General features: G+C 44.2%; 1 protein-coding gene across 1 annotated transcript in view; it reads left to right on the forward strand.

Moving 5' to 3' along the window:
• Positions 1-21,938, forward strand: part of TRHDE (thyrotropin releasing hormone degrading enzyme) — a 1,416,750-nt gene that overhangs the window by 690,372 nt on the left and 704,440 nt on the right. The window contains exon 6 of the mRNA XM_073651798.1: positions 15,513-15,650. Within this exon, the coding sequence (XP_073507899.1) occupies positions 15,513-15,650 (138 nt within the window). The remainder of the gene's footprint in view (positions 1-15,512; positions 15,651-21,938) is intronic.

Here is a 21,938-nt window from a genome sequence, read left to right on the forward strand (position 1 = left end):
AAACTGCGGTGAATTTCTTCACTGACACACTAAAGGAAATTTTTAATGGAGGCCAGAAATGGAAGTATTTTCTGACAACATATATGTGATCCTTTTGACGGAGAAAACACAGTTTTGAATTCCTGGCCTGTAGGTATGTACTTTAAACAGCAAACTGCGGTGAATTGCTTCACTGACACACTGAAATTTTTAATGGAGGCCAGAAATTGCAGTATTTTCTGACAACGTATATATGATGGAGAAAACACAGTTGTAAATAGCTGGATTTCTAGCGCTCTAATATGGAAAGGACCTGGCTGTATTCTGCAGTGCCAACAAGCAAATGGCACAGAAAAAACTGTGTTCTCTGGATTTCTTTTTAAGCAAATAATGAGGATTAACATACAAAGAAAAGTATTGTTGGCCCCTGAGACTTGGGCCTTTGTATAGAAATATCTAACAGCAGCAGAAAGCAGAATTGGAATGGAGCCTCTTGTGCTATATGCACTGCAGTCTGCTATATACACTGCCTGCCTATACACCCTGCCTGCCTGATATCTCTGCAGATGGATTAGTCATCAGAAGGACTGTTTGTTAAGATGGATATGTGTAATGTACGTTTTTTCTCCCTACACTACCTAATACACAATGAAATCTCTCCCTAACGCAGCAGCAGCTCTCCCTACACTGTCTGATCCGGAGTAGTGTTGAGCCACCCCCGTAGTGTTCGAGTTCGGTTCGGTTCGTCGAACACCCGTGTGTTCGCCGAACTGTTCGTCGAACTGTTCGTCGAACACCTTCGAACACCGTTAAAACCAATGGCAGGCAAACAAAAACACATAGAAACACATAGAAAACACCTTCAAAGGTGTCCAAAAGCTGATAAACTGCTCAGAAGACATAACTAACACATGGAAAAGTGACAAGTACATATAGTCATGCGAAAATAAAAGAGGTGGAGGAGTAAAAGGAGGGGGAGACACAGATATAGGCATGTCATGCCCTTCTAAAATCCAAAAAGTGAGAAGCCGACACGGCCAGTCCGCTCCAGCCCGTGCCACCTCCGTGTCGCCGGGTTTGTGCCAGAGCCGCGGTGAACCCTGATGGCCAGCCCCCCTCTCCCAATACTGGTGCCTGTCCGCTGGTGGGTCAAGCGAGCCCCCCTGTGGTGGAGGCAGCTCTAAGCTTTTTAATTTAAATTGTCTCTCTAATTTGAATGAATACACTTTAAATCCATTTACAAGGATCTATTGGAGGGCAAGTCTCATGCCAGCAGCCGCGTAATTCCAGCTCCAGTAGCGTCCACTAAAGCTGCTGCAGTTAAAAAGCTTTTATAAGGATCGAGCTCGGCTGTCCACCGCAAGGCATCCTACTGCCAGTCCCAGCCCCTATGCCTTGGGGTGCCTCCTGATGCTCTTCACTGAGTATCCCATGGTCCCGAAGCATTTCCTTTGAAAAAATTAAGTGTCTAAACTACAGGTGGTGTAGCTTGCTTAACAGCCGGGATAATCCGCTGACTAGTAGACACTGCTACTAGGCACAAAGTATTTCCTGGGCTAGATGCAGTTAAAAATTTGTAATTAGATACTCTCGTTGGATGCTGAGAAAGCATTCCATAGAGTCTCCTGGCACGCCATATATGATTCTCTTAAAAAGCTTGGGGTAGGGGTCTAGGGGACCCTTTTATAGCCAAAATCACGGCCCTGTATCACAATACGTCACCTAGGCTGAAGATAAATGGAACTGTAGCACCCTGAGGGCTCGGTTGCTACAGAGGTATTGCGCCTCACCCAGAGGTGTGATATCTCACGCTCAGGTAAGGATGGAGTGTGGATCAGGACCCGACACCTGCATGCATTACACCACATTGCCGTGGGGCAGGGCGACCAATATGCCTCTGAGATGGGCACGACTGTCCCTGTCCCTGGCTGGAGTGGGGGGAGGGAACACTGAGGAAGGGGAACCCTGTAGTGCAGGAGCAGGGAGGAAGCAGTTCCTGGGTGCATTGAGAAGGGAGTATAAAAGGTGGGCACCATCTTAGTTCAGTGCAGAGAAGTCTGAGCAGAAGTGGCAGGGAGCAGGGGCTCTGCATGAGCTCTGCTCCGGAGGCGGGCCTAGTAACAGAGGCCCAGGCCTGGAAGAGGGAGAACGAAGGAAGAGGAGCGGAGAAGGCTCCAGGAACGAGGAATGAAGGGATCCCAGGGGTGCGGACGGGCGAGTCGCCACCGCACGCCCGAATCCACCTGCGTGGAGGGGTCAGGCCAAAGGGGGAGACCGGTCCCCGAAACTAGTGGAGGCAGGAAACGACCCTCAGCTAGAAACCGGAGGCTCTGACATTTTATGTGGCGCAGCCCCTCGCTACACCCGCTAGGAAGGCACCACATAGGGTCAGGGAAACTGGCGCCAAGTTTACCAAGAGGAGGCCCGAGGCAGCCGGACAGAAGGGTTGGTAAGAAAGGCCAGACAAAGGACACATAAAGGGGGTCCTGTGAAGCGCTCCAAAGTTAACTGGGAGTTGTCTGAGCCCCTCACCTGGTGAGCACAGTACGACGTGGGCAGCCGTTACCTGCAGACGTGGTCTGGATAATAAGAACTGTGAGTAAAGGCCCTGGACTGCATCACTGACTCCGTGTCGTTACTGCTGCTGCCCTGCACCATCACCCCCATCCTCCACATACACTGCCCTGAGGCTATACTCTACTCCCGTGGGGAGTTATGCTACGCTCTGCTGCACCCACAACACCAGCCTCAGCGGTCTGCCCTGCAGCGGCGGTTCACTCTGACCGCAATCGACGGGTGGCGTAGTCGGACATTTAAACATCAAAACCACATAAATAGTTCCGCCACTGGTTTGACCGCCCTGAGCCACGGAACCGGGTCGCCGCCATGGAGACTGCAACCACCAGCATCCACCAAAAAGGGTCCGGCTCCGGGTGTCCCAAGGCCCAGGGGGTGCATCAGAACATTTTCATCACCTTTCACAATCACCAATGGGACAAGGCAGGGATGTCCTCTGTCCCCTCTCTTATACATCCTAGTGACGGAGCACCTGCTCTCATCAATTCGCCATAACCCCAATATTAGGTGGATTGAGGTGGGAGGCACCGAGTACAAGTTCTCTCTATTTGCTGATGATGTCCTAGTATATATCACTCAATCACATATATCCATCCATGCTGTTATGGCTGAAATAGATCACTTTGTTACATGGTCAAATTTTAAAATCAATGCAGCGAAGTCTGAGGCCCTCGATGTCTCCCTCCCCAAATCCATATAGGATTCCATCCAGTCCAACTTTCCCTTTGCCTGGCCCTCACAGGGTATCAAATACTTAGGAATTCCTATTCATAGAGACCTCTCCCATCTATGTTATCTTAATTTTGGGCCCTTTATTGAACAACTCCATACAGACCACGGTTGGCAAGTTAGAACTGTAAGATTCACTACGTGAACCACTGGTGTTTTGTGGAAAAGCACATGTACACTGCGTTCCAAATTATTATGCAAAAAGTGTTTAGGAGTGATAAGGGAAGAATTTGTTTGTTTGTCAGTTAAACTCATTGATGGTGATGTGTGTCAGGGCTCTTTATATCACTGTAAGCAAATGCAGACACCTGTGCTAATTAGTTTGGCAGGTGTGTCCAATGAAAGGCAAGACTACTTAAGAAGGCTGTCTCACATTATAAGCAGCCTACATTTTCTGCCAAAATGGGAAAGAAAAAGGATGTGTCGGCTGCTGAGAAGCAACAAATTGTGGAGTGTTTAGGTCAAGGCATGACTACAATCAACATTGTGCGATGATCAGGATGAAGTGTCTTGGCAATCAAGAAGTATGTAGCTGATTCACAGTACACACGTGTGCGTGCTGATAAGGGCAAATTGAGGACTCTTTCCTACAGGCAATTACATCAGGTTGAAAGAGCAGCGGCAAAAAAGCCTTGTCATAGCAGCAGACAAGTTTTTGAAGCTGCTTGTGCCTCCAACGTCCCCCGAACAACAAGATGCAGGGTCCTTCAGAGGTTTGCAGCTGTGCATACGCCATCCTGTCGACCTCCTCTATCCACTTGACACAAGCAGAAATGGCTCCAGTGGGCCAAACATTACATGAAGACTGATTTCAAAACTGTTTTGTTCACGGATGAGTGCCGTGCAGCGCTCGATGGTCCAGATGGATGGAGTGGAGGATGGCTGGTTGATGGACACCCCACGCAAACACGGCTACAGCGCCAACAAGGAGGAGGTGGAGTAATGTTTTGGGCTGGAATCATGGGGAGAGAGATTGTCGGCCCCTTTAGGATCCCTGAAGGCGCTAAAGATGAACTCCATAATGTATGTGGATTTTCTCAAACAGCACTTCCTGCCATGGTTCAAGAAGAAGAACCGTGTATTTCACAGCAAGATCATTTTTCTGCATGATAATGCACCATCTCATGCTGCACATAAAACATCTGCATCTCTGGCTGATATGGGCATAAAAGGGGACAAACTTATGGTGTGACCCCCATGCTCCCCTGACCTGTACCCCATTCAGAACCTTTGGAGCATCATTAAAAGGAGTGTCTATGATGGCGGGAGGCAGTTCACATCTAAGCAACAGCTCTGGGAGGGTATTCTGTCCTCATGCAAAACAATTGAAGCAGAAACCATCCAAAACCTGACAAATTCAATGGACGAGAGAGTTCAGAAGCTCCTTTCGAACAAGGGGTCCTATGTGAAAATGTAACATCACCTAGAATAAAGTTTTGAGTTGAAAACTGATTGATTTCAGTTTCTAACAACCTGCTAATGCTTATAATTTCAAAAATGACAATTTTTTTGGTCTTTATTAAAATGAAAAGGTTGATCGAAAAGTTTGGGGGATCTAAGAGTGTGGCAACCCAGTAGTCATGATTACTTCGAATTCTGACAATATGAGGGTCATGCTGCAGGTAGTGCAGCAAGAAGGCACTTATGTGTCTTGCGCATCTCGGAGCCCCAAAATTATTTTCCGGGCTAGATGCAGCTAAAAATTATTATTAATTTTAAATCTGGTGAAGCTTTAGTATAGATGGCCTAATAGGATCAGTGCTGCACACTGCTACAAAGCCCAAATTATTTTCCAGTCAAGATACAGATAAACATGATTAGTAATTTTAAATGTGGTGGAGCTTATTATAGATGGCCTAATAGAATCAGTGCTGCACACTGCTACAAAGCCCAAATTATTCTCCAGCCAAGATACAGATAAACATGATTAGTAATTTGAAAGCTTAAAACGGTTGGTAGGGTGATTTTAACCAATTATCAAGCTTTTACTCTCCCCAGGATGACACAGGGGTAGAAAAGTCATTTCGGATCCATGATTTGTTCATCTTTATGAACGTGAGTCTGTCTACATTATCAGTGGAGAGCCACGTGCGCTTATCTGTCAGCACACCACCAGCAGCGCTGAACACACGTTCAGACAGAACGCTGGCTGCGGGGCATGACAAGATCTCCAAGGCGTAAGTGGCTAGCTCCGGCCATTTATCCAGATTGGAAGCCCAAAAAGAGCAAGGGTCCAGTGACACAGTCGTGGCTTCAATGTTTACTTGGAGATACTCCTGTACCATCGTCTCTAGGCGTTGACTATGTGTCAGACTTCTTGTCTCCTGTGGCCTTGCAAAGGATGGGCTAAAAAAGTGGTGAAATGATTCCGCAAAATTGATGTTACCAGCAGATACTGTGGTTCTGTTACGGTTTGAGTGCTGAACACTTGACGGTCCCACGGTTGGCAAGTTGGAACTGTGAGATTCACTACGTGCACCACTGGTATTTTGTGGAAAAGCACATGTAAGATTCTGCAACAGTCTCTGCTGATACTCCTGCATGCGTGCATCCCTTTCTATGGCAGGAATAATTTCTGCAAATTTACTTTTGTACCGGGGATCTAACAGTGTGGCAACCCAGTAGTCAGGATTATTTCTAATTCTCACAATTCGAGGGTCATGTTGCAGGTAGTGCAGCAAGAAGGCACTCATGTGTGTTGCGCATTCAGGAGCACCAAGTCCCTGTTGTGTTGGTGGCGAGGTAACAATCATGCTTCCTTCCTCTGTCCTCTCCCCCCAACCTCGCACAACAGAAATGTGATCAAGGTCTCCCTCATCTGATGAGTCTTCCATCAGTTCGTCCTCCACTTCTTCCTGGGCTCCTGCACCTTCCTCACTAGTTTGGCTGCTACCATGCGCCCTGGTAAAACCATCTCCCCCACCCTCACATGCCTGCCGCCTTGGTGCTGCCGACCGTCTGGACCTTGCAGATGTTAGCCCTTCCGCATACAACTCCTCCTCCTCTACTTCCTCCACGTCCTCTTGTGCCACCACCTGACTCCGAATTCTGTTTAACATGTGCTCCAGCATGTAAATCACCGGAATAGTCATGCTGATAATGGCATCGTCAGCACTAAACATCTTCGTCGCCATTTCAAAACTGTGCAGAAGGGTGCATAGGTCCCTGATCTGAGACCACTCCTCCAGCGTGATTTGCCCCACCTCTGAATCTCGTTGGCCCAGGCTATACGTCAGAACGTATTGCACCAGGGCTTGTCGGTGCTGCCACAGTCGCTGCAACATGTGCAGAGTTGAATTCCACCGGGTAGGCACATCGCATTTTAGCCGGTGAAGTGGCAGGCCCAACGACTTCTGTAGAGATGTAAGTCGCTGAGCTGCGGGATGCGAACGGCGGAAGTGAGCACACAGCGACCGTGCCCTCTGCAGAAGGCCATCTAGTCTGGGATAGTGGGCTAAAAATTGCTGGACAACCAGGTTCAACACGTGAGCCATACAAGGCACGTGTGTGACATTGCCCCGGCGAAGGGCCGCACCCAGGTTTGCAGCATTGTCGCACACGGCCTTCCCTGGTTTCAGGTCCAGTGGAGACAACCATTCATGAAATTGGTTCTCCAGAGCTGACCACAACTCCTCAGCTGTGTGACTCACATTTCCCAGACATTTCAATGTAAAAACCGCCTGATGACGTTGAGCCCTACTGCCAGCATAGTAAGGAGGTGTGCAGGATCCCTTCTGCGCAGCTAGAAAGCTTGTGGCATGACCAGACAGACTTTGGGTGCAGGTGGAAGACCGAGAGGAGGTTGAGGAGGCAGAAGCAGTGGAGGAACTTTGACATAAAGAGGATTGACGCACAACTTGTGGGGTCGGCAAGACTTGGACAGCAGCCCCTTGTCCTGCTGTCACCATAGTTACCCAGTGCCCAGTCAGCGACATGTAACGCCCCTGTCCATGCCTACTCGTCCAAGTGTCTGTGGTGAAATGCACCCTGTCACACACAGAGTTTCTCAAAGAAGCGGTGATGTTGTGTGCGACATGCTGGTGGAGCGCAGGCACACCTTTCTTTGAGAAGTAGTGCCGACTGGGCATCTGGTACTGGGGCACTGCGACGGACATAAGGTCTCGAAAATCCTCTGTGTCCACCAGGCGGAAAGGCAGCATTTCTGTAGCCAAGAGCTTGCAGATGGTGAAATTCAACCTCTTAGCTTTCTCATGGCTAGGAGGAAATGGTCTTTTACTTGTCCACATCTGAGGGACCGAGGGCTGGCTATTGTGCTTAGACGGGGTTGATAAGGGTGTCCCCGGCAAACTGCCGGTCTGTGAGGAAGATGTAGGCGGACATGTTAGGTTGCCTTGATCCAAAGGTGGTGCTATCGATGTCGGACAGCGCTCAACACCAGCTGGTGTTACCACCTCCAAAGAAAATGATGACCTGCCAATCACGCTGGCTGTTGCGGGTAAAGAGGTGGCAGGTCTGCGCCCCAAAACAGGTGTGACTGCTGTCCCCCCAGTCACAGAGGATGAAGAGGCCGCGGATGCACAAGATATGGCAGACGGTGGTTGGCCCGGCCGGCTAGGCCGCATTGTAGCACACTGAGCTTCCCACTGCAACTTATGCTTCATGTCCATGTGCCGGTTCATGCATGAAGTACTCAAACTATGTATTTTTTGGCCTCTACTTAGCTTTTGCTGACAAATGTTACAGATAACACGAGTTGGGTCATCTTTATCGATCTGAAAAAATGCCCAGGCTATGCAAGGCTTAGCACCCATGCGACCTGAAGAGCCACCACGAGTTGTGGTGAGAGGCAGAGTTGTGTTTGAGGATGCAGTTGTTGACGTGCTTCCAGTACTACGTCTCTGTCCAGGAAGGCACAACCTGACCTCGTCGTCACTAGCATCTTCCTCCACCTCCTCTGCTGACCTCATCTCTTGGCTGACTGTGGGTTGACAGTAAGTGGGATCTCCAACCTCATCATCATCTCCCTGTGCGTTATCACACCCGTCGTCCTCAGAGCCAACCTGTTCCTGCCCTGACAAAAAACTAAAGTTGTCGCTCCAATCAGGTATTTGAGTCTTATCATCGTCTTCCTCATTGTCTCCACCAACAGGAGTTACAGTTTGGGAATGAGGGTCTACATTATGGTCAGAACCTTCTGCGTCTGGTCCTGGATCCGACTCATAAAGATTCTGGGCATCAGTGCAGATCATTTCCTCGTCTGGATTCACAGAAGCGCTGGAGTCGACCTCTGATTCCCAGGCTATAGTATGAGTAAACAGCTCTGCAGACTCAACCATCTGTTCTACCTCATACTCAGACGGGCAGCTGGAGATTTGGGAGCTGTGAGGAAGCAAGTGCGATTGGGGTGACACCTTTGAGGACTGGAGTATTTGTGATGTTGAAGTTGATGTGGAGGAGAGCCCACTTAAAGGAGCACTTGATATCCGTTGAAGCACCTGCTGTTTTTGTGCCTCATCTGGAATTTGTAGCGATTGGCGTGGCCGTAAGAAAGGGATCTTATCACATTGTCCGCTAAAAGAAGTAGACATTTTAGTTTGGCTGGAAGATGGTCTTTCTTCTGCAGATGTTACTGTTGCTTTAACACCTACCCCACGGACACAACCTTTTTTCCCCTTCCCAACACGCCTATTCCCCTTTCCACCAGCAGCAGGCCTTTTTCCACTCATTTTGGTGGTTAACTAATTCACAACTCTGGAGTTGTTTGCACAAAAAAACAATGGATGGTAACCGAGCAGAGCTGAGTGGCCAAACTGTGGTATTAGGCCAAAACTATTGGCTGGGTTAGATGCAGAAAAAAATATATTCAGTTTGCAACCTGATGGAGGTCTGTATAGATGGATTAATAGAACAAGTCCCACACACAGCTAGAAGCCCAATATTTTTTCATAGGTAGATGCAGAAAAAAATATATTCAGTTTGCAACCTGATGGAGGTCTGTATACATGGATTAATAGAACAAGTCCCACACACAGCTAGAAGCCCAATATTTTTTCAGAGGTAGATGCAGAAAAAAATATATTCAGTTTGCAACCTGATGGAGGTCTGTATAGATGGATTAATAGAACAAGTCCCACACACAGCTAGAAGCCCAATATTTTTTCAGAGGTAGATGCAGAAAAAATTATATTCAATTTGCAACCTGATGGAGGTCTGTATAGATGGATTAATAGAACAAGTCCCACACACAGCTAGAAGCCCAAAATTTTTTCAGAGGTAGATGCAGAAAAAAATATATTCAGTTTGCAACCTGATGGAGGTCTGTATAGATGGATTAATAGAACAAGTCCCACACACAGCTAGAAGCCCAATATTTTTTTCAGAGGTAGATGCAGAAAAAAATATATTCAGTTTGCAACCTGATGGAGGTCTGTATAGATGGATTAATAGAACAAGTCCCACACACAGCTAGAAGCCCAATATTTTTTCAGAGGTAGATGCAGAAAAAAATATATTCAGTTTGCAACCTGATGGAGGTCAGTATAGATGGACTAATACAACAAGTCCCACACACAGCTAGAAGCCCAATATTTTTTCAGAGGTAGATGCAGAAAAAAATATATTCAGTTTGCAACCTGATGGAGGTCAGTATAGATGGACTAATACAACAAGTCCCACACACAGCTAGAAGCCCAATATTTTTTCAGAGGTAGATGCAGAAAAACATATATTCAGTTTGCAACCTGATGGAGGTCTGTATAGATGGATTAATAGAACAAGTCCCACACACAGCTAGAAGCCCAATATTTTTTCAGAGGTAGATGCAGAAAAAAATATATTCAGTTTGCAACCTGATGGAGGTCTGTATAGATGGATTAATAGAACAAGTCCCACACACAGCTAGAAGCCCAATATTTTTTCAGAGGTAGATGCAGAAAAAAATATATTCAGTTTGCAAACTGATGGAGGTCTGTATAGATGGATTAATAGAACAAGTCCCACACACAGCTAGAAGCCCAATATTTTTTCAGAGGTAGATGCAGAAAAAAATATATTCAGTTTGCAACCTGATGGAGGTCTGTATAGATGGATTAATAGAACAAGTCCCACACACAGCTAGAAGCCCAATATTTTTTCAGAGGTAGATGCAGAAAAAAATATATTCAGTTTGCAACCTGATGGAGGTCTGTATAGATGGATTAATAGAACAAGTCCCACACACAGCTAGAAGCCCAATATTTTTTCAGAGGTAGATGCAAAAAAAATATATTCAGTTTGCAACCTGATGGAGGTCTGTATAGATGGATTAATAGAACAAGTCCCACACACAGCTAGAAGCCCAATATTTTTTCAGAGCTAGATGCAGAAAAAAATTATTTTCAATTTGCAACCTGATGGAGGTCAGTATAGATGGACTAATAGAATAATGCTATGCCCAAAAGATTTTACTTCACTAGGTGCAGTAAAAAAATTGGTATTCTATACACAGGTGGTATATCTTGCAACACAGATAGGCTACTCCACTGACTAACACACTCTGCAATAGGCCAAAAAGGATTAGCTTTGCTAGATTCAGCCAAATGCTGTGAAAAAAACTTGCACAGCACTGGCACAGACCTGCCTGGCAAAAACTGATAGGGACTGATGTAACCTAGTCCTGAAAAGGACTCCAATTACAATTAGTCTTTACTCCCACAAACTATCTATTTAAGAGCACAGACCTGCCTGATAAAAGTCGTAGGAAATGCTGTAACCTAGTCCTTAAAAGGACTGCAATCACAACTATTCCCTACTCCCAAGCTATCTGTAGATTTGTGCGAAAATTGGCTTGAAATTAACAAGGTATAGCGCACACAGCAACAGCGGTGCCGTCTAACACCCAGCTGCAGCAGTGAGAAAATGGTGGCGACGGGGAAAATGGCTTGGTCTTATAGGGCAAGGACATGTGACATACACTGCCAATGACACATGCCCTTGCTTGTGTGAAAAAAAGCACTTCCCTCCGTGTGTGCGCTGCTGATAGGCTGACAGATTGCACCTCCCCACTGCAAATGCGGGAAAGAGAAAAAAAAATGGAGATCTTCATTGTTCCTGCAGAGATCCATCCCCTGCCCCTCCCCCCACCCCGCTGTACACTCAAACTGCGTATTAACATTAATTTTCATCATTACTGAGAAAAAATCCAGTTATGATTTTGGTGCACGAACAGTTATCGAACATAACCTCGAACAGCCGAATTTTTCTCAAATTGTTCGTGTTCGCCGAACGGCTCGAACACCGCCCAAAACAGCTCGAATTTGAGATTGGCGAACAGTTCGAGTAGAACAACGCTCATCTCTAATCCGGAGTGACTGTGACGAGCATGGCGGCGCCAGGTCTAATATAGACCTGATGAGCATCTCAAGCATCTCGAGCAGTGAGATGCTCGGGCGAGCACCAAGCAGTAGCGAGCATGCTTGTTCATCACTAATCATATCATATACTGGAAAAAGGGAAAAAAATTCCAAGTGCGGTGAAATTGCAAAAAAAATGCAATTCCACAATTGTTGTTTTTTTGTTTTTTTTACCACGTTCACCGAATCCTAAAACTGACCTGCCATTATTATTCGCCGGTCATTATGAGTTTGTAGACACCAAACATGTATAGGTTCTTTTTTATTTAAGTGGTGAAAAAAAAATCCAACGCTTGCTAGAGAAAAGAAAAAACCATGGCGCCATTTTCCGAGGCCCATGGCGTCTCAGTTTTTCGGTATCTGGGGCAAACTTATTTTTTGCGAGTCGAGCTGAAGTTTTTATTGATACTATTTTGGGGCAGATGTGATGTTTTGATCGCCTGTTATTGCATTTTATTTCAATGTTGCGACGATCAAAAAACCGTAAATCTGGCGTTTAGAATTTTTTTCTTGTTATGCCGTTTACTGATCGGATTATTTTTTCTATTGATAGATAAGGCAATTCTGAGCACGGCGTTACCAAATATGTGTATGTGTTTTTTTTTTATTATTTTATTTTTAATGGGGCGAAAGGGGGGTGATTTAAACTTTTAGATTTTTTTTATATATTTTTAAAAACATTTTTTCCACTTTCTGCATGCTTCTATAGTCTCCATAGGAGACTAGAAGCTGCAGTTATCTGATCGGCTATGTTACACAGAGGCAATGAGCAGATCTCCTCTGTGTAGCAGAAATGCTCATGTGCTATGAGCGCCGACCACTAGGTGGCACTCATAGCAAGTGAGACATGACAACCACAGGGGTCTGCTGCAGACCCCGAGTTGTCATGTCAACCCATCAGTGACCCGAAATCACGTGACGGGGTCACCGATGGGCGGGGCTAATGCCGCTCTTCCTGCACGGTGATGTTAAATGCCGCTGTCAGTGATTGACAGCGGCATTTAACTAGTTAACAGCAGCGGGTGGATAGCGATTCCACCCGCGGCTGTTGCGGGCACATGTCAGCTGTAAGAATCAGCTGACATGTGCCTGGTTCAGAGTGGGCTCAGCGCCGGAGCCCGCGCTGAACCGGGAGTAATGGCCTGGGGCGTACTAATACACCCCAGGCCAGTAAGGGGTTAAGAAAGGCCAGGTGATGCAAATTTCCCAGCTTTAAAAAAACCCAGCCTCCTCTAACCTTGTGGCCAAAAACAGCAGCCATGAGTTCTTCTAAGCAGCTGACTAGAAATCTGAAGATGAAAATGATGGAGGTACACAATGCAGGGGAAGGCTATAAGAAGACAGCAACATGTTTTCAAGTTTCCCTTTCCTCAGTTCAAAATGTAACTAAAAAATGGCAGTTAACAGGAACACTGGAGGTCATGAGAAGGTTTGGAAAAATTTAAGTGAGAGCTGCTCACAGGATTGCTAGAAAGGCAAATCAGAACCCTCTTTGAAATGCAAAAGACCTTCAGAAAAATTTAGCTCACAGGTCAGGGCTCAGAGGTTGGAATCGTGTGTGGAAGATAGGAGCATTAGCAATTTCGCACACACAGAGACACCTGTCAGACAAATCAGGGATGGCAATAAAAGTGATGATGATGATGATGATGATGATGATGATTGATTCTGTGTTGGAAAAAACTTGAGAACCAGACAGGGGTGATAAGAAGTTGAGGTCATCAGAGGAGGAAATTTCTGGCATCAGTGGTAAAACCATGCAGGGAACATGCATCAAAAAACAAATTGTTAACAATAAGCCATAACTTCTTCACAATCAAAATAGTACTCCTGTTTTGAAAAAAGGGGATAATTTTATGAAGGTTTCATAAAAAGCCTTTGTAATTGCCTAATCATTTTCTGATTAGCAAACCAGTTGTTACCTCAAAAACGGCATAATTTTTCACTTGTGGTTGAGAGGCCATTACTTGTTTACATACAAAACAATTTAATACACCTATTTTGTCTTACTAATTAATGGCATTATTTTTGGACAGCTGGCATTTAAAAAAGCTATTGTTTCTTCATGAAACAAAGAGCAATCTCTTTATAATACCCAAAAAGATTGGACAAGAACTTTGGCAGTCCTTTCTATATATTCACATTTTGACTTAAAAATTCAACAATACACTTGAATTGAGTACTATTGTGTCATAGCTTTCTCTTCACTATATTATTGAATTGTTCCATACCGTTGGGCACCACCAGTATAGCCACAGATGCTGAACAGGCATTTCAAAGCAACCAAGCCTCTAATATGGAGCATATAGGTGTGCATAGATTTACATTTCTATCACCTGTATGCCTATATTAGAGGTCTAATAAGTCCCAGGGGGGACAGATTCTCCTTAAAGCCAGAAAGCTTTGAAAAAGTGCAACATTTTGACACAACTTTGGAATACTCTAAAATTTTCAAGCTTTTGGCGTTCTCATGCAATTACTGCAGAACTCCAACAAATTTGGCTGAGCTAGACTGAGATAGGGATGTGGCATCTAATGCTTTTCAAATAGATGATGAGCATCTGCTTCCTATTTGCACACAAATCTTACTCCAACAAGGACTGCAGTAGGATTTGTGGCATGGCGCACACATAAGTGCATGCCACTTGTCTGATGGTTGTAAATCATTAAGATGCATGTGTCTCTTAATGAATCTGGAGCATCTCACTCCAGCTTGCCTCCTCATTAAAACCAACATGAAAAATGCTGTTCTTGAAGAAATGGGGCCCTAGTCTTGTTAGCTTGGTCTCAATAGGGACCTGGCAAAAAAGCGCCACTTCTGTGTGGCAAAAAAAATATTAATCTACAATTGTAAAGAGTTAGCACAAAAATATTTTTAAAAGATATAGAAGATGAAAAATATTCTTTTTTATCTTGGATTTGGAAAGGAGAGACTTGTAAACTTAAAATACATAAAAAGTTAAATTACACCAAATAACCTCCAATGGTGGAAAAAGTAGTTTTGTAGCGAAAAAAAAACAGTTACTTGATTCTGTGTTCAAAATTTATTTGAATTGATTCAATTCAAAAATTATTTCCAAATTAAGCAAGGATCTTGACTTTTTCTTTATGGACTAGTTTTGTTTAACTATTTGAATTCATTGCAATTCAGTAAAAATAATTTTTCACTTTAAAACTATATTACATTGAGAAAAACTCACAAAAAGGAGAATCTGTTGTAAACATAATTAAGTTTCTGCATTAAGGTGTTAGCAATAAAAATGATGAACTGTCAAAAGAGCTAAAAAAAGAAAGAACTTAGGTGAGTTTTCTATATCAGATATAAGTGATTAGGAAATGAAATTAATTCATGTGATTTATATACTTTAATGTAGCCTTTTCTTTGCAGGTAGCTTTGCTTTATCTTTGTCTTTTCTTGATAGAAACTCAACAGATTAGCTAGAAAAGCATTTTCCTTCTTTAATGACAGCTTTTAACTTTCAATCATTTGAAAATCAGGCACCTCAGACGAGCATGGATTATACAAAGAGGCGGTGGATTATTTAGCTAGGCAAATAATGAAGCTGTTCTGTGCATGTGGTATGATAACCCTTTGTTCACTGCCACTATTAAATCTGTTGCCATTTTATCTTATGTTCTGATAAGTGGACATTTGTTAAAAATACCTTGGTATAAACTTTCTTCTAATTACTGTATTTTATGTAACAGAAACTGTATTTAAAAGTGACATGTTCAGATTTATGGATCACATTCAGATTGATATCCAACACCTTATGATAACCATACTGTTTAAGTATTATGACTGTTAAATATTCTGTGAAAGAGAAGGCAAATCATGAAGAAATATAAAAATGCTTACCCAATTTTTTGTTTCAGGAAAAACAAAGATTTTTGACAGATGTATTGCATGAAGTGATGCTACTAGATGGACTGGCCAGTTCACATCCAGTTTCACAAGAAGTTCTCAAAGCTACTGATATTGATCGAGTTTTTGATTGGATTGCATACAAAAAGGTAAAAAAAATAAAAGGAAAAATAATTAAAAAGTGAACTAGTCAGAAAATGAGGTTATTAATTTTGTAGAAATCTGAAATATATAAAATTGTCTCAAATCGTGTCCTCACCATTGTTTGAGGTCCCCAATTCATTCAGAGCAGCTAAATTAAGTAAGTTATTTCACATTCTTTCTAACATAAAGGAGGTTTCCAGGATGCAGAAGTGCTGCAGCCCTTTTAAACAGCTGATTTTTGGGGGTGCTGAAAGTTGGACCCATACTGATCTAATATTGATGGTCTATAATAAAGATAAGCCATCAAAATTCTGAAACCGGAAGGAACCTTTAAGGTCTTGATCTTATGACAGCATTCACAACTACAGGTACTGATCAGTTTTGTTGCCAAAATTTTCTTTTGCAACAAACCTTTTCTATACACTGTGCAGTCACATTTTTACAGTTATCATCCCTTGATGTGTATAGACTTCGAGCCACTTCTCATTTTATATCAATTGTAAATGTGTTTTGTATGATTTTATACTAATGTAAGTAAATTCAATGTTATATTTCATGCAATTATTATCCTTCCACACACCTATTTTATTTAGCAACACTTGTCAGTGTGGATTCAATTATAAAACAATATTAAAATGCATATTGAAATGTAAAACAAAATTTTACAGGTGTATTTAAATGCATTATGACATTTATTGACTATATTTGTCCAGGAGCCTGGTTTACAGCACATAAAAGGGATTTAGGGCTAAAATGTTTTAATCATAAAAAATCAGCACTCACACATATATAAGCAAAATTATCAGCAGAATAAACTTAGAAGTTTAACTATGATTTTTAAAGTCCTATTTTTAAATTCTTTCCCTATTCATTTGTACCTTCTTCTAAAATTGTTACTCATTTCTTAGAATTGTGACCTACCCTTTTTCTCACAACTAAGTCTTATTTAATACTTATTTAATAACAACAACCTTTCTAACTTAGAACCACAATCTTTATTATCATATATCATGACCTTTAGTTTCATGAAAATAACATTTTAAGTTGCTTCTGGATTTACCTTAAATACATGTACTCATATTCTATTGAATACATACTATATTATATTGTTGATATATCCATATATATATGTATTTTTTAACATATGTATATACATATATATATATCTATATACAGTACAGACCAAAAGTTTGGACACACCTTCTCATTTAAAGATTTTTCTGTATTTTCATGACTATGAAAATTGTACATTCACTCTGAAGGCATCAAAACTATGAAATAGCACATATGGAATTATATACTTAACAAAAAAGTGTGAAACAACTGAAAAATTTTCTTATATTCTAGGTTCTTCAAACTAGCCACCTTTTGCTTTGATGACTGCTTTTCACACTCTTGGCATTCTCTTGATGAGCTTCAAGAGGTAGTCACCGGAAATGGTTTTCGCTTCACAGGTGTGCCTTGTCAGGTTTAATAAGTGGGATTTCTTGCCTTATAAATGGCGTTGGGACCATCAGTTGTGTCGTGCAGAAGTCTGGTGGATAAACAGGTGATAGTCCTACTGAATAGACTGTTAGAATTTGTATTATGGTAAGAAAAAAGCCGCTAAGTTAAGAAAAATGAGTGGCCATCATTACTTTAAGAAAGGAAGGTCAGTCAGTCCGAAAAATTGGGCAAACTTTGAAAGTGTCCCCAAGTGCAGTTACAAAAACCATCAAGCGCTACAAAGAAACTGGCTCACATGAGTACTGCCCCAGGAAAGGAAGACCAAGAGTCACCTCTGCTTCTGAGGATAAGTTTATCCGAGTCACCGGCCTCAGAAATCGCAGGTTAACAGCAGCTAGCTCAGATTAGAGACCAGGTCATTGCCACATAGAGTTCTAGCAGCAGACACATCTCTTCAACAACTGTTAAGATGAGACTTTGTGCAGCAGGCCTTCATGGTAAAATAGCTGCTAGGAAGCCACTGCTAAGGACAGGCAACAAGCAGAAGGGACTTTTTTGGGCTAAAGAACACAAGGAATGGACATTAGACCAGTGGAAATCTGTGCTTTGGTCTGATGAGTCCAAATTTGAGATCTTTGGTTCCAACCACCGTGTCTTTGTGCGACGCAGAAAAGGTGAACGGATGGACTCTACAGGCCTGGTTCCCACCGTGAAGCATAGAGGAGGAGGTGTGATGGTGTGGGGGTGCTTTGCTGGTGACACTGTTGGGGATTTATTCAAAATTGAAGGCATACTGAACCAGCATGGCTATCACAGCATCTTGCAGCAGCATGCTATTCCATCCGGTTTGTGTTTAGTTGGACCATCATTTATTTTTCAACAGGACAATGACCCCAAACACACCTCCCAGCTGTGTAAGGGCTATTTGACCAAGAAGGAGAGTGATGGGGTGCTATTCCAGATCACCTAGCCTCCACAGTCACCAGACCTGAACCCAATCGAGATGGTTTGGGGTGAGCTGGACCGCAGAGTGAAGGAAAAAGGGCCAACAAGTGCTAAGCATCTCTGGGAACTCCTTCAAGATTGTTGGAAGACCATTTCTGGTGACTAGCTCTTGAAGCTCATCAAGAGAATGCCAAGAGTGTGCAAAGCAGTCATCAAAGCAAAAGGTGGCTACTTTGAAGAACCGAGAATATAAGACATATTTTCAGTTGTTTCACACTTTTTTGTTAAGTATATAATTCCACATGTGTTATTTCATAGTTTTGATGCCTTCAGTGTAAATGTACAATTTTCATAGTCATGAAAATACAGAAAAATCTTTAAATGAGAAGGTGTGTCCAAACTTTTGGTCTGTACTGTATATATATATATATTTATATATATATATATATATACATATATATGTCAGGAATTCCAACACAGCGACGACACCAGGGAGATCACACGATATCTCACCATACCATCACGCTGTCAGTATTTCGTCTGGAATCGCGAGCATGTGATCCAGACTACTCGCTACGTGGATATCGGCAAGCGACCAGTGAGAGTATGGCATCACACCACTGGGTTCCAAAGCCTGGAATCCGTGTTTACACCCTCCATACTGTCAGCTTCACGATAGCCCAATTATTATTATTCTCTGCCACCACCGGCCGATTTTAAAATATAATACAGGCCTTGCTGGACGCCTGCGTTTTGGTAGCGTATATGGCTTTGAGGGAGGTTACGATCACAGAACAAAAGAAACAGAACTATTAAATTTTATATTAAATCCAAAAGGTAAGCAGCGTTTAGGAAACATATATACAAGGATGTTACAAAGAAGACATTTAAAATACATAAGCAGTTGCATAAAGTAAACAGGATAAAAGAAGGAAAACTTACACTATACGATCGCGGAGACGATTCAATATAGGTGGAGGAGGGGCTCCCCTCTTTGATTATGCTGTTATCGAACAGGACCGTTGCTTATAATCCTTATACCTTAATGGCAATGAGTGAGTCTGTAAGGGGAGATCTGGCCACATGCCCCTCAGGCATGTGTTAATTGGGGCTTTTGTGCTGAGCAAAAGGGGAATAAGGGAGGGGGGTGAACATCTATGTCAGGCAAATATGGAAGAACATTTTCCTGACATTAATATTTCCCTGACATCTCCCCCTCTTTGAGGTGGGGTAAGGGGTGATTCACAGATTTTCACTTTAAGACCATCTCCTGTCCCACCCTTGCTGCTGATCTGACAAGCCGCAGACCCACTTGCCCACCAATCTGAGGGTTCAGCTTTCCGATCACCTTGACCAATTTGGGACACATTTTCCCCACACCTCTGACAGGCTATGTGTACCTTCCTCCCATACTTCTGACAGACAGGGGGACACACTTTCCTGTTACCTTGCCTTGTGGGGCCTACCTTATTACCTGTCATCACTTTTACCTTGGGAGCTGTGCTCCCTAAGGGGGAGCTACGCACGGCCATGTCACAGCCCATTGTGACACTGGTTGGCGGCACGGGACCACTTTCCCTATGATCCCCATGTTTTCCCCCATCCTTCCTCATCACCTCTGGAGCCATGCTAGTCATGGGGCAGCTATCATTGACCATGCCACTATCTGGCGTGACACTGGTCACCTGCACGGGACGACCTGCTTACTGGCGTCCGTGCATGTTCCCCTTGTCCATAGCACTTATGCTGTCTGGCTTTAGGGGATCCCCAGCAGCATCACCCCGTGGGGTGAGATGGCTGAGTTCCCCTTTACCACAACACACATTTTTATTATTCATCACATTGACATTTTTGACAGCGGCATTACATGACATACCAGATCTGGAAGGGTTGTCGGGAATGTATTGGGCAACAAACCGTCCCAGATCAGTTCCCGAAAACACATTAATGGGGAGATTCTCCGACACCCCCACTTCCCTTAACCCCCTCCCCGCACCCCAGTTTAGGAAAACGCGAGCCATCGGTATGGGACGACGAACACCCCCAAACCTGGTGAAAGTCATGATCTTCCCAGGAATGAGTTACTCTGGTAACACAAGCTCAGGGAAAATGAGGGTACGTTCTGCGCCTGTGTCCTTAAGGCCGACAGTGATGGTGTTGCCCACGGTAACGGGTTGTAAGTTATCCCGGGTCCGGCCAACCGCCCCACCCACAAAAGAATGGCTGCAATAGGCCCTGCATCCTCAGGTGTGGTGTTCATCTTCTGCCTCTCCGGGTAGACAAGGCTGATATGACCCATTTGGTCACAAGTATAACACCTACGGGAGTCAAATACAGTCCAGGTGCTGGAAGATGGGGCAGAACCCGCTGAGGGCTGGCTGGCTGGAACACTAGGGTTGGTTGTAGACTTACCCCCTTTCCAGCTGGCAGCGGCTGACTTCCGTACCTCTGGTGTGATGTTGGCCTCATAGGCATCTGCCATCTGGGCTGCTTTGGCAGCTTCCTTTGGCTCCCGGTCCAGCACAAGCTGTCTCACTCCCACTGGGCAAAGATGAAGAAACTTGTCCTTCACCATCAAATCCTTCAGGTCCTCAAAGGTGGAAATGGACAGTCCTTGGACCCACTGCTCAAAGTTGGTTCTGAGCCCATCCACCAAATCACTGTAGCTGTCATGTGGTCCACGTTGGGGGGCTCTGAACTTTTTCTGGTAAACCTCCGGAGTCAGCTTGTACTTTCTTATCAGGGCCTGCTTGACGGACTCATAGTCTCCATCTTGTTCTCGAGGGAGGGAAACAAACACCTCCAGGGCTTTTCCTCTGAGCCCTGGAGTTAAGTACCTTGCCCACTGGTCCGTAGGCAGTTGATACTGCCTGCAGGCCTTTTCAAAGCCTTGCAGAAATGTGTCCAAGTCCCCATCCTTTTCCATTACAGGCAAATCCTCAGGACGGGATTTAAAGCTGTTGGTGCTATTGGACTCCCTGGCCTGTGTGGTGGTGGTCTGCAGCTGGATCCGGGCTAACTCCAGCTGGTGCCGCTGCTCATATTGCCACTTTCTCTCAGCAACCTGTCGGTCAGCTTGGCGCTCCTCTTGGTCAGCTTGGGCCTGGCGCTACTCTTGGTCAGCTTGGGTCTGGCGCTCAGCAGCCTTTCAGTCATCTTTGACTTGACGCTCTGCTTGCTCCTGGAATTTCAGGATCAGCTTCAGTCATCCATCACGATTGTCTGTGGTGAGCTGCTCCAAGGCAAACTGCAGGGGGGGGTCCACACTATCCTAGCTGCGGGTATGTCTGGCAATCACAAGTGGTCATCCAGGCCTTGGCTGGCCGCCCCGTCATCAGGGCTCTGCTGTAGGACTGGCTCTGCGGCACCTTGCAACAGTTCAGCAATCATTTGGGACATGGTTTTGCCCATGGGGTCAATCTGCCTCAGCTCACAGAGGGCAGTCATAGTGGTCTTCGCCTGCTGGTGATACCAAGGCTCTCCATGTGTAGCCATTATTGCCAAATAAAAGATAGGACAGAAAAGCAAGAGAAGAGAGGGGATGCAACTGCTACACATATAGTAATGTCCCAGATAAAAAATATTAAAACACTGAGTCTGATTTCTTAAAACTTTTCACAGAATTCTCTCAAGAACCGTGCAAGTTTTCAGTGACAGGAATGATTGCTCAATCCACCACTGATGTTCTACAATATCCCACCACTGCCACCAATTTGTCAGGAATTCCAACACAGCGACAACACAGGGGAGATCACACGATATCTCACTGTGCCGTCATGCTGTCAGTATTTCATCCGGAATCGAGAGCACGCGATTCAGACTACTTGCTACATGGATATCGGCAAGCAACCAATGAGAGTATGGCATCACACCTCTGGGTTCCAAAGCCTGGAATCCGTGTT

This window comes from Phyllobates terribilis, unplaced genomic scaffold, assembly GCF_046119375.1.
Source record: "Phyllobates terribilis strain yellow unplaced genomic scaffold, ASM4611937v1 Scaffold_11__3_contigs__length_659146591, whole genome shotgun sequence".
Classification (NCBI taxonomy): Eukaryota; Metazoa; Chordata; class Amphibia; order Anura; family Dendrobatidae; genus Phyllobates; species Phyllobates terribilis.